We start from the raw sequence: 13,914 nt of genomic DNA, 5'->3' as shown, positions 1-13,914 counted from the left end.
ATATCACTATTTGGAGATGATATGATAGTATATATAAGTGACCCTAAAAATTCTACCAGAGAACTCCTAAACCTGATAAACAGCTTCAATGAAGTAGCTGGATATAAAATTAACTCAAACAAATCAATGGCCTTTCTCTACACAAAGGATAAACAGAATGAGAAAGAAATTAGGGAAACAACACCCTTCACAATAGTCACAAAAAAATATAAAATACCTTGGTGTGACTCTAACTAAGGAAGTGAAAGATCTGTATGACAAGAACTTCAAGTCTCTGAAGAAAGAAATTGAAGAAGATCTCAGAAGATGTTTCTATTTTCAATGGACATCCGTGTAACTTTGACTGCAGGGCATTACTCTGTTATTCAGCTCTTGTGACACTGACAAAGCCTGCTCAGTGGTGGCATCCATTCACTCTCATGTGCGTTTTCCTCAATCCAAGCCATTCCTCATGACTAAAACTGCACTGAGTGTGAGCTGAGTGCCGAACCTGCTCGGTTCCTGACTCAGGTCAGCTCACTTGTTCACAGTAAAGATGTAGGGACGTGTTCTAAGCCCCATTTTATACATGGAATAAATGCCAAGTGTTCAAAGAGGAGGTGGTAAGTCAGGAGTTAGGAATAGAGCAAACTAAATTATATTGATTTTTATTCAAAAGTAAGATGTCCAGCCATAGTGTGAGGATCCAGAGCATACACCCGTATGAGTCTCACTGAGAGTGGAAACTGGGTAGAGAGAGAGCGGGAAGCAGTTTTTCACTGTTAGCAGCAGCAGCAGCAACAAGCTTCAGAGGAACCAGGGCAAGAAAAATGCCCGTCCATTAAACCCACCACTTCAAAACCATAATTTAGGTTACCGGAAGATAAATTACATGAAAATGTAACTTCATAGACAAAAGATCTATTGTCCAGAAGGAATAATTTCAGTGTATTATTGTGCTTTCTGAATAAACATAAGCTTCATTCCTAATCAGCCGAAAGGTGCATTCTTCTCTTTAAGCCCATACATTCCTCTACATAAGAACATCTTTTATTAATTATGGGAATGACTCTCACGCTTTGCCTGTAACAATAGACACCCCACAGTGTTTGCTTAGGCTGGTGGCAGTGGCTTGGTTGTTATGGGCAGTTTATTTAGATTAGATAGTTTCTTCCATGTGAGAATGACCAGCTCATTTCTTATCTCCATGATACATGGAGGCATGTGTATAATCTGAAGCACTCAGTAGATATGGAAGTTTATCTCCTTATATACACATATTTTTATATCACATCTCTACTGGGCTGTTTAAAGCTTTATCTTATGCAAACTGAGAAACGTTGGTTTTTGTCATGTAAGTTCCAATAGTGCTTTTTGCCTCCAAAAGCATATGTGCTTTTCTGGAGGTCCCTTTTCTAAGAGCATTAAAAGAATATATATATATGGATATGTGTGTATGTCTGTTTACATATATGTATATAATATATACATACATGTGTATATGATATATGCATATACACAAATATGTATACAATATATGATGTATATAATGGACATATACATATGCATATAAATAGTTATATAATATATGCATGTACAATGTACATATATATGTATATATTGGACAAATATACATACTTACATGTATGTGTGTATATATAAAGAGACTGACAATCCCATTGGAGAAGAGTTTCATTTCATTAGACTGTATACTTCAGCCAGATTGAATCATTGTGAATAACGAAGGAATCTCACTCTGAGGATGTTTTACCATCAAACAGCCAAAAAGTGCATGCCAGTGTTGGACTGGGTGTATTTCCATGTTCCATGTTCTCATTTCAAGAAACTTCTAAGTTCACCTTTTCTGTATGAAGCCCACAAATGTTGTCCTCTTTCATTTTTTCCAGGCAACAAGGGCAGCCATCACTCAGCACTGCACAGATCTTGGAAATTTGCTGGGCAAAGAGAACGATGTGGCCCTCATCATCGATGGCCATACCCTGAAGTATGCACTTTCCTTTGAAGTCCGCAGAAGTTTCCTGGACCTGGCGCTCTCATGCAAAGCCGTCATCTGCTGCAGGTGAGAATTCGCGGGTTGTGCCCAGTCAGTGAGCTTGATGGGTCTGTGCTGTGGGCTTTGGTAGAGGATGATAAGCAGAAATTCTAGGTTTCAAATTCCATGTTAAAATTAGAAAAAGCTACACAAAAACCTAAGTGTATTTTCAGCTGTTGTCTCCTAGATTTTTGCGCAAAGCAGGAAGTAGCTCTGATGCATTTGTTTCTTGCTACTCCATGCGATGGCAGTGTGCACATTTAGCATGAGTCTTCTCTCCCAGTTAAACCTCTCTGAAGGGCTGGTGAGATGGCTCAGTGGGTAAGAGCACCCGACTGCTCTTCCGAAGGTCCAGAGTTCAAATCCCAGCAACCACATGGTGGCTCACAACCATCCGTAACGAAATCTGATGCCCTATTCTGTCTGAAGACAGCTGCAGTGTACTTACATATAATAAATAAATAAAAATCTTTAAAAAAAAAAAACCTCTCTGAAAACAGCTTCGAAGGCACACCCAATGGCGTACTTAATTATAGCAATAAGTGCTTCTTAATCTAGTCAAACGAACAATTAGAATTAACCATTACGCCAGTCAACCAAAAGTCTTCATTGGTTCTTTGTGGAGTCTGGGAAGACTTTTGCTGCTAACATTCTATTGACTGTACATACGTGGAGGTCCCCTTCTGATGGGGATTTGGAAGTCAAAATTATGAAAATAATCCACCAGGAAGATAAAAGACCATACTAGGCAAAGGAACCATGGCAGCCAGAGGGTGAAAGGCATGCTGGGAATCCTGTTCCTCTATAGTTTCTTGTTGCATCTAAGATGCTGAATTGCTAAGTGGGTGAGGCTTGATCTGTGTAAGTACTTCAACACTGAATGCCATTATTCTACCTGATCCTCGTGTCTTGGCCAGTCACTTCTGTCTGCCACCTGCATTGTTCGCCTAGGAGCAGTCCCCAGCTTGTTTGTAGCTGAAGCCAACAGTAGAACCAGGGACAGCAGAAAGTCACATGGACCAGTCTAGTAAACTGCAACTCAAAGCTAACATGCTAACTTCTCATAGATGCTTTCATGGGAAAATCAAAATGTGCCCATCTGGGTCTCCAAGGGACAATCAGGGAGGCCTAGAGACCGCAGGAATAGAGTCCTTCCTAGCCAGCTGCTTAATGCTAAAGAAAACTGCTTCTTCCTCTTGGTCAGGTTGCCCTCGCCTGGCTTTGTGGGTCACAGAGGTTCAAACCTTAGCATCACACAACAAAGAGCTCAAACTGCAGTAGGCACTGAGAGCCAGTTTCAAGTTCAGTTATGTGAGTTATTAAGTTATGACCATCTACTACACGCAAATGTTCAGTAGAAAGAAGACCCCAGGTGGTTTCCCGCTTCCGTGATCGCAGATAGCTCTTGGCTGATCTCCCACTCTGATTTAAAAATAACGAAAACCGAAGGCAATACTTTACAGACAAAGCACTCCCGTGCTTCATCTGTGCTTAGAAATGCAAGCCAGCCAGATTTCATGTGACTTCTACACAAAAAGGTTGGCTTTAATTCTCATTTCCATATTGAAAGTACAACCATTTTTAAGTTACTCTCTCCTCTAAGTAGAGTAGAAAAAAAGATTTTGTTTTTCAAAATGAATTTGTAGATGGTTGAAGGTTGTATAAGAATTAAAATGTTATTATCTATAAGAAGGCCTTCAAACTAAGACAGACATGAGTAGTAAAAGGAGAATCATGGACCATGCACTCTGCAGGTCCCCAGGCAGCCCAGGCATCTCCAAAGATCTCATCTCTACCCTCTCTACACTGAAAACCTCTCTGTATTCCAAGAGCAGGAACCCCATCAAGACACCCTCCAGTCAGGAACACAGGAACTCAACTGTAGTCTCAGCTACTCAGAAAACGGAGACAGAAGGATGACTTGAGCCTAAAATATCAAGCCAGTTTGTAGAACAGAGCAAAACCCTATCTCAGTCTAAGATCTTTCTGAGTGATGCATCTCAGGCATTCAGGTGGGCCTGCTTCAGCTGATACATGCCCAAACATTACTATTCAGGTAAACGAGAACAAATTAGTCTTTACTTGTATAATTCCTGACCTTGGAAGTTTCTTATGTATTTTTGATTACATTATACCCAATTTTGCTAATTACAGTTTGCTGTGCTTCAATATTTTTTATGCAGTTGAAATTTTTAGTGAGGTCGTATGTAATCAGCAGAATCGATACCAGTCAGTTTACTCTCAGGGCTCGTAGGTTTGTGTTCTTTGTTGCCTTGTAAACTTCCACCCAACATCCAACTTCAGTTGTGAGTTTGATATTTGCTTTGTACATTCTAGGTGTTGTGTGATAATTAAAGATGTGTGGGCCCTGCTCTTCTGGGACAGTGTTTTAGAGTGTTAATTCTTTGCATCTGCCTTACACCCTCAGTGAGGCTGAGGTGTCCTACATTTCCATTCGTCCTCTTGCAACTGGCACATTCTTTTTCTCATTTGATTCCTAGTTCTTTTTAGCATTTGTTGTCGATGGTTGGTTTGTTCTAGTCTTCCTCCCTGTTGCTTTGAAGAAACACTGACCCAAAGCAGCAGCCTTGGTGGAGAAAAGGGTTTCCTTGACTAACAGGTCATAGTTCATCATCAAGGGAAGCCAAAGACGGAACTTGAGGCAGGAATGGAAGCAGAGACCATGGAGGAATGGTGTTTAAGAGCTTGCTAATTTTTTTTATACAGCCCAGGTTCACCTGCCCATGGGTACCATGCCCATAGTGGGTTGGGCCCTACCACATCAATCATTAATCAAGAAAATGCCCCCACGGACTTGCCCTCAGGTTCATGGGAGGCAAATCCTCAGCTGAGGGTCTCTCTTTCCTGGTGACTCTAGTCTGTGTCAAGTTCACAAAGGCTAGAGATGTGGGGTGAGAGAAGGGATTACGCATGCCACAGTGCACCTGTGAAGGTCAAATGCTAAATCCATGGAGTCCGTCCTCTCCCACCTGTAGCTGGGTTCTGGAGACTGTACTTGGGTTGCAAGGCTTGTGCAGCAAGCAGCTACACCATCTTGGTGCTCCTGTTGGTTACTGCCTGAGGTCATTCTTTTTTTTTTCTATTGCTGTGGCCCTCTGTCATCTCCCCACATATACTACTGTGTCTGCTGTATTTCTGGAATTCTCTGAATGTTTTTCTGAGCTTTGGAAACATGGCTCATCATAGCCTCTTCTACATGTCTTCTCCTTATGTGCCTCTCTGTTCTCGGTAACAGCTTTGCAAAGAACCATCCAGAGAACCGGGGAGGGGGATGGGGGTGTGCACTGCAGCATAAATGTGCCAGATGATGAAGAGTAGACACAAAGAATTAGAAACAAATACTTAATGTACATGTATTTATAGTGGCATTGCTCACCATAGCCGAAATGTGTAGACAACTCAGTTCACAAGTGGGTAAGCAAAGTGAGGTCTATCTGGACAATCGTATCCAGCCATAGAAAGACGTGAGCCACTGGCACGTACTGCAGAGTGCTGAACATCAAAGCTACAGTTGGCAAAGGAAGCCAGTCACAAAAGAGATGGCATATAGCAACATTGCATCCCTGTAGAATATCCAGAGTGGCCGAACCCACAGAGCTAAGCAGCTAAGCGAAGAGGGGAAGGGGGCAGCTGCTTCGTAGGTGCGGGATTTTCCTTTAAAGACACTGAAATGTTCTGGAGCCTCGAACTGAGGGTGGTCGTGTTGTGATTATGCTAAGCACCATTATATGCTTAGTCTTTAAAGTGTTGTTCGAGAGATTTGTTTTTACTTCTTTATTTGTGTGTGTGTGTGTGTGTTTACCTGCCAAGGGCATCTTATCTCATGGAGCTGGAGCTGGGGTTAGCGGCATTGGTAAGACGCTCAGTTATGGGTACTGGGAACCAAACTCAGGCCGTCTGGAGGAGAAGCAAGAATCTTAACTATGAAGACATCTCTTCAGCCCTCAAAAGATGAATGTTATATTCTATTAATTTTTTTATCACAATAAAAGTAGATATGTGAATAAAAGAATTTACCTAATAAAAATTAAATTTCGCTGAGCTAAAGAGAACAAAGTATAGGCCAAGTAATCGAACAAACAAAAATTGTTCCTAGGCCATTCCCCCAGTGCAAGAAAACCTGAACCTGAGAACTTTACCAGCCACTGAGGGATTGTGATGGGCAGTCAGGACCAAGACCGACAGCGTCCTGGTCAGCTTGCACATGCTATCCCCAGCACACCCCCATCAAGCCAGGAACACGCTGGTGTCCCAGACTTTTTTACTCCTGAATTCTTTGAGCACTTTAAACTCAAAACATCTCAGTAGCGTTGGCATGTTACCTCCGCCTCTACTCTACTCTCGGGGTGCCCACAGGACGTAAGAATTGCTGCCTCCCTCCTTGGTGGCTCCACTTCCCACCTCATGAGGGCCTTTTGTTGGCATCAGTAGAGATGGGATCATACACAAGCTAGGAACCTTTTGCAACAGAAGTCTAAACACATCCCATGGACAAGTCTACGCTGGATGTACATCATAAGGGTCGCAGAGGCCATGATTCGTATGTGTGGGTGTGTTTAGACTTCTGTCTATAGCTTCTGTCTAAGACTAAGTCACATATACAAATTAGGAAATCAAGGTCAGAAGTTCAAGTCTTTTCATCTGTTGGTTCCTGACAAGCATTGCCTTTGTTTTTCTGTTTGTTTTGGTTTGTTCATTTTACCAATGGGTAAATAAATGGCTATAAATCATCTTGCACGCAGTCTGAGACATAAAGGGAAAAGCCGGCATGGGGGTTGATCTGACTTCATCCGTGGTCTGTCTAGCTGGCCGTGCCTGTTACTTCTCTCACACGTGTAATACTCTCAGTACACAGTTTTACTAACAGTTTGCCTAGTTTAGGGCCTTTCACCCTAGTTACAGAGGGTTTCTCTCACTCCAGAGGAGAATGGATGTGGAGCCCACTCACAACTCGAGCAGGAACAGCTTCTCCGTTTCCTTATTGTCCCTTTTGCTTTGAAGTCCTTTGTTCTTGTCAAGATGGAAATAAATTTCAGAGCACAGTCTAGTGGGGGTGAGCAGACTTTTGACCCCCCCGAGAGCATTCAGAAACGTTAAGTGGCTGCCTCATCAGGAAGAGAATCATGAGAGGCTCATCAGTGTCTCCCATGTGAGGAAGTCGGCAATGGCCTCTCCACAGACCCCTACGAGCGCAGGTGACGATGGTGGCCCCTCAGCAGCGCCTCCTTAGCAAGTATGATTTATGGCTTTAAGTATCTGGGCAGGAGATGTAGCCCCTGGTGGATTTTACACTGGATGTGCCTGGTAAGGGTAGCTGAGGTCAGCATTTGTATTCTTGGATGTGTTTAGACCTCTGTCTCTCAGAATAGATTTAAAAGCAAACTCGTAAAACCCGGCCCGAAGCCACAGATCGGAGGCAGGACTGAGAGGTGGAGGGTGCACTGGATATGTTAAAGAACTTTGGAGCGTTATTTTCCTAGCTAAGAACTATTTATATTTTTTTTTTGTAGAAAGAGAAATCAGAAAATAGAAGTGAGTAAAATGAAAACAGCAATCACAGCGCCACCAGCTGTCAACTCAGCACTACAGTCTAGACTCTGCCTGTGAAATGGGTTTTCTTGCACCAGGGGTTGGGGGGAGTTTGGGGGGTGGGAGGCGGTGCGGATGTGGGCGGGGTGGGGGAATGTGGTCCACAGGTGCAAATTTGAAAGTGCATGAAGTTTCTATGTGAAGCAGTAATATAAAACATGTTTGTAGGCAGCTGGGTAATGAGGCTGCGCTGTAGCTGTCGCTCAGTGGTAAAACACAGGACTTGCCTAGCATATATTTGAGGCCCTGGGCTCAATACAGAAAAAAAAAGCTGAATGGTGTTTCATTATTGTGAACAGCACTGTAAAGATTTTTATAGCTCTAATTTTAGGAAAAACACTTGAGAAATTCCATTAGATGATAATAAGTTCAACGGTAAGCAACCTGGAAATGCATAGCAAAAATGTGTACCCTGTGCCTGAGAGAGTGAAGTGATCTGCAGTTAAAGAGATTCCAGCAGCTTTGTCCATGCTGGGACAGACTTGGCTTTATTGTATAGCTATGTATATATGTATGGCTCCAGCTATGTATAAGTATGTATACACACATATGTATGTGTGTGTGTGTGTGTGTGTGTATACACATACATATATGCACATATAATATAATGCATGCCAATGCCAATGTATATATATATGTGTGTGTGTGTGCCAAACAATATATGTGTATATATATGTGTGTGTGTGTGTATATATATATATATATATATATATATATATATATGTGTAATGTATGTATGCTTGACCCAGTACACACAAAAATAAAGTGACAATAAGCTAAAAAAGAAAGAGAGAAAGAGAGAGAGAGAGAGAGAAAGAAGGAAAGAAAGGAAGAAAGAAAGAAAAGACAGAAAATCAACACACACCGTTGTGGTGAGCCGAAGTGCCCAGCTCTGAGCACTTCAGAGTATCCTCATTGTTGCCTCAGTTTGCATGTTTGGACTCAAGCCTGTCACTCACTCCGCCTGCGTCCAGAGCCCTGTCCATCTGCCCTAACTCTGATTTCTTAGAAACCACTTCTAGTTTGGTCTCTTCCTCCATTTAGTCTTTTGTGTTAATGACTCAAGCTCGATAGTGGGAAATCAGAACTCTGGGCATCTTGTGTGTGGTATCCTTCAACCTTCAAGTGACACACAGAATTATGTCAAAGCAGAGCTCGGACATGGTAATTAGAATGCTATCGCCAATTGTGTTTTCATTGGCCTCCATGTTGGTAGAGATCCAATCACACACTTGCAAAAATAAAACTCGTCTTTAGTTTCTTTCATGATATGATTTCTCGGCAGTGTGTGTATGTCCAGCTGTAAGCCAGTTCCCTGCTTGACATCTTAATACACAGAGTGTTATTAACTTGTCCGGGCGCACACCTTCCTCTAAACTGCTTGTACTGTGGCTTAGCGCATTTTCAGATTTGTTGATTACATATGGTTGAGGCGGAATGCATAACTTGTCTTTTTTTGTGCCAGTTTAGCTCTAACTGTGCTATTTTCGTGATTGAGGCAATTTTCTTTCACCCCTGCTAGTTTTGATGCTCTTCTGAGGATGAGTGTTCTCAGATGTGATGTTTCCTGAATAAAAACAATTTCTAAACTCTGAGAATTTTGACAATATTTTCCATGTATATCTTACCAGTGTATCTCCACAGTGAAAATCCATACTGATCTGCATCTCCTGGTCTCTACAAACATAACTCATTTAAGCCCTGTTAAGTACCTGAAGAACTCTCATCTTTGCACTATTAATCCAAACTAGGAAAGGGAAATGCTTTCTAAGTAATTATTTCTGATTCTGAAATATAAAAATTATTTCTTCTGGGTTGAAGATGACATGTTTATAAAGGATTGATTTGTGATAATTTCTATGCAATACCAACCCTCTACAAGATCAACTCCTGATTATTAGGGATTTTAATTCCCTTCCAATCAACCATTATAGGTCTCTGTGTGTGAGTGTGTGTGTGTGTGTGTGTGTGTGTGTGTGTCTATACAGTGAGCTATGCCTCACCAGGAAAGTTATATACTGTCACTGTATTTAACTCAGAGGAAAACTAGAAAACACTCAGCACATCAACTTGGTTGCTTATTTGCTGACAGAGATATCTATCCTACAGCTGACAGAAATATAGACAAATAATGTAAGATGAAGAATTGGAGAAGCTCTCTGTGAAAACTTGGGGCAGATACTGAGGTGAACAGCAAGAGGCCGTGGACACGCGTATGAGCCTGACCCTTGGCGATGTGCAGTGACACTGGGGAGGCAGCCTGGGAGGAGACCTCTGCCTGCTTGTTTAGGAAACTTCCATTAGTCTCCTTCCTGTGTTGGTCAGAAACCAAGCCTACAGGGCAGAAGACCCCTCAGTTGACTTTTGCACCAGGGTTTCCGCACAGCAGCGGGGGTCAAGAAAAATTCTCAAAGCCCTTTCCTGGGTGGGTTAGTCTAGACATGTCAGCAGTGTCTGCTCACGTCACTGCCTTCCCTGCGGTCCACGTTAGGAACCAGATGCTGTGTCACAAGGACAAACAGGCGCACGATCTCCAAGGTTTTCCGTTTGCCCCTTCCTATGTTTGTGAGTGATTAATTCATTGCTGCTGTCATTCCTGACTATGCTGCTTGACAAATGAAACAGGGTGATTCCAGGCCAAATGTAGTCCAAAACACTTGAAGCAGAGGCTCATAATATTTGGGCTTTTTTCCTACTAGAAAAACAAATGAGAGACAAAAGTAAAATAAATTAATTAATTAAATTAAATTAAATAGAGCTTAATTAAATATGTGCAATGTGCCTTGAATATTTATGCCCCAAGTCCTGCTTTTTGGGGATGCTTGTACTTCAAGAGAAGATGTTCAGAATGTGATTTGTCAATACAAGAAAGTGTCACATTAACTTTCATCATGGTGGGGGGAAGCCCCCAAACCCTTTTCCCTCACAATGCTGACACCTCTGTGACTGAGAGAATTCAAACAGTTCTTACATTAATTGGTCCCAAAGAAAATTATGTTTTCCATTTTCCTGCGTGTACACCTGACACGTTGCCTCTTGTTCTGCTCCTTGAATTATTGACATGCCCCCTTTTCTGATTCTTCCAAGTACCCTGAGGACCACGTCATTGTAATGAACTCAAAACAGCAGACAGCTAGATGAAAGAAGCCACGGAGATCTATCCTAAATTCTTGATGCTTTGTTTTCAGTTGGCCACACCTAGGCCACAGTTTTCCACAGTTGCTGTGGCAGATGATGGAGCTAACTAAAGTTGCCGCATTTTGGGAGCCTGTGAGGGGCACAAGTCTTCCAGCTGTAATAAAGTCCTGGCAGCCTCACTGCGCTCCTGCGGCAGCACGGTACCATGCCTGCTGAGTGCCTGGGTTTCTGTTGTTTCCCGTTTGATCAGTTAGCCGAGCTCAGCCACGGTTCCAATGTTGAATCTCCTGTGGTTTGTACCCTGACAGGCATTCAAATGAGAGAGAGGGGAAGACAGACAGACAGACAGCCTCTCCTCACACTTGTCTATCAAATTCTTGACACTGGGTCATCTGAGAAATGCAGCAAGCATTTGTTCTCATTCTCAGCAACTGTTCCTACTAATGTCTTTCACCACTTGGCCTCACCAGTCATCGAGACCAAAGTGAACCAGTTGGGAGATAATCCCTGTGCAAACATACAAGCGCCAGGCTACATCTGTCTGTCGGTCTTTTGTGCATTCTTCTATACTTTCGTTTGTTTTAATGGGTGGGTGGTAGCTGAGGGTATTAGAATTTTAGAAATCAGAGAATCCTATGTTATCACAATATTTTCCCTTTTTAAATAGATACTTGAACCTTACAGCTTTGTTTTCTTTTTAGAACATCATGATAAGCACACGTTTAATTAATTTTCTTGAGATAGAATCTATCAACAATAAGAGATTAAAAGCTTCAACCTTAAAACATGAACGTATGTGTGTGTGCCTTCAAGTCCAGTGCTTCTAAACCCTTGTGCTCTGCATCAGGATATGACATTGAATTACCAAGCCTGAGAATTAATGTAAGGGGGATAGAACCATTTTGAAAGGGGAAATCTTGAGTGATTGGCATTATTAATTTCTTTTTTGTGAAGAGTATTGCTTATTCGTCTAATGCACATGTACAGTGTGTGTATGTGTGTGGGGGGGGGAGATTGGAATAGCTGGAGTTTACATATGGGTCACTGCCGTGTCTTGAGACAATTCTGATGTTTCATTTTTAGTTATTTGAGATATAACTTGGAGACTGTAGTTACCCTACTGTGCTGTGGAATCTAGAATAATGCCTCATGTGTATTTTGGTACCTGGGAGCTTGCTCTCCAGTCCTCCATGCTCTTCCAAGTCTCCAGTCTCTAGTCTCTTGCCTTTCTGCTCTTGGTTCCTTTCTCTTACCATGACAGACTCAGGTTCTACCCACTAGGCTACGGACAACTGGATTTCATCCTTTCTTCTTTAGCGGATGCTTAATAATCCTCTTTTAATCCACCCATCTGCTGATGGACACGATGACCTGGCTATTGCAGATAGCTGTTGTAAACATGAGAATGCATGTCTAATATAACAATGTGCTCCCCTTTGGATTTATACATAGAAGGGCTTACTGGATCGTACTGGATCATTTAGGAATTCTGTTTCTGTCTTTTTTTTTCTTTTAAGAATCTCTTACTGTTTTCCATAATGAGTGTTCTAATTTATATTTCTACTAACAGAATCTCAACATTTCTCTTTCTCTGGTTTTTTCACCAATTTATTCTTTTTGTTGTTGTTGTTTTCATTTTCTTTTTGTGTGGTGGAAACAGGGTCTTACTCTGTAGCCTGCAGCTCTGCAGGTCCTAATGGAGCCCAGGCTGGCCTCAGTCTTGCTATGATTGTCCTGCCTCCTCTCCCAAGAGCAGGGATCACAGGCAGGCGCCACCTCTCGCGGCTCTGTTTGTTGTCTTTATGGATGCAGACACTTTAACTAGAGTAAGGTGGTGTCTTGATATGCCTTGTTAATATACGTCAGTACTGATTAGGATGAAAGTCCATCCTACAGAGCTGTAATTAGACTTAGTCCAGGCAACTGGGGATACAACACATAGTGAAGTGCGTTAGGACCAGCATTAATAATAAGTCATCCGTTTCAAATATTCACCACTCAGAAAGGTAAAGAACAAGGAACAAGCTAGGTTTTCCTTTCATTGTTTGTATTTAATATGTCTTTGATTTGAAAGTCACTGTCCTGAGTCTTCAGTATGAGTCCACAGCTTGGTCCCCAGCATCTCTACACTTCTGTCTCAGTGTATCTCAAGCTAAAGATTTCCCAATCCAAGTATCACACACATTTATTTAAATCATGTAGAGGAGAAGCATCAACTCCCATCAGCCTTCTGCTCTGTGTTGTCTATGAAGCACTTGAGCTTTTTATTACTATTATTATTTTAAAATGGTTTTAGATCAGTGTGGTTGAACGGGTAGGCTCTAGGGAAGAGTCATCTATTTATTGAGAAATGATATTTAATAAGTACAAGTGATATAATCTTTGCCTGCCCTGTAGCTCAGTCTGTTAGAGAGCCAGCCCAGGTATAATCAGGGACAACACAACCCAGTGTGTTGTTTGGGGGCAGACTGGTTGGTTCCAAGTGAGGGGCATTCACCCCAGTGGTCACTGTGTTCTGACTCTTTGTAAATACTGATCATGCACTGTCTCTGGAAATCTGTAAAGAACATCCCAAAGAGCAAGCCCATGACCCATTTAATGCTTTTTAAAACCAAGACACAGGAGAGCTGTGTTTTCCCCGCGGTCCTGTCACTGTTAATAACCGATTGCAAGCAGTCTGTCATAGTTTGGATCTTAAATGTCTCCAAGGCCCCTGTGTTTAAAAAGGGCTTGGTCACCAGCTTGTGACACCATTGGGAGGTGGTGGCATCTTTAGAAGGTGGGGTCTAGTGGAAGGAAGTTACATCAATGGGGGCATGGTCATGGAGGGGACATTCTTGATGCTGGCCTTGCTCTGTATTCTTTGCTTCTGAGATGCCATGAGGTAAGAAATCCTCCTCCACCACCTTCTCTTACCGCGTGCTCCCTCAGCACAGACAACACAATAAGGCCGAATCACCAGGGGCTCAAACATGGGCCACAATCTTTCCCGCCTAGGTTCATTATCTCAAGCATTTTATCATAGCAGTGACAGAGCTGGCTAACAGAGTTCAGTCCAGGGTCTGGGCTGAAAGACTTTAAAGATAACAAAGTTGGGTAGGGCCACAGGCCTCATCCGGCCAGATCAGCGCCGG

General features: G+C 42.3%; 1 protein-coding gene across 5 annotated transcripts in view; it reads left to right on the top strand.

Annotated features, from left to right (window-relative positions):
• Positions 1–13,914, top strand: part of Atp8a2 (ATPase phospholipid transporting 8A2) — a 527,640-nt gene that overhangs the window by 257,160 nt on the left and 256,566 nt on the right. For all 5 annotated transcript variants that reach the window (XM_021182071.2, XM_021182073.2, XM_029469107.1 and 2 more), the window contains one exon: positions 1,887–2,059. In XM_021182071.2, coding sequence (XP_021037730.1) covers positions 1,887–2,059 — 173 coding nt within the window. The remainder of the gene's footprint in view (positions 1–1,886; positions 2,060–13,914) is intronic.

Source organism: Mus caroli, chromosome 14 (assembly GCF_900094665.2).
Source record: "Mus caroli chromosome 14, CAROLI_EIJ_v1.1, whole genome shotgun sequence".
NCBI lineage: Eukaryota > Metazoa > Chordata > Mammalia > Rodentia > Muridae > Mus > Mus caroli.
This window is presented reverse-complemented; position numbering and strand designations above follow the sequence as displayed.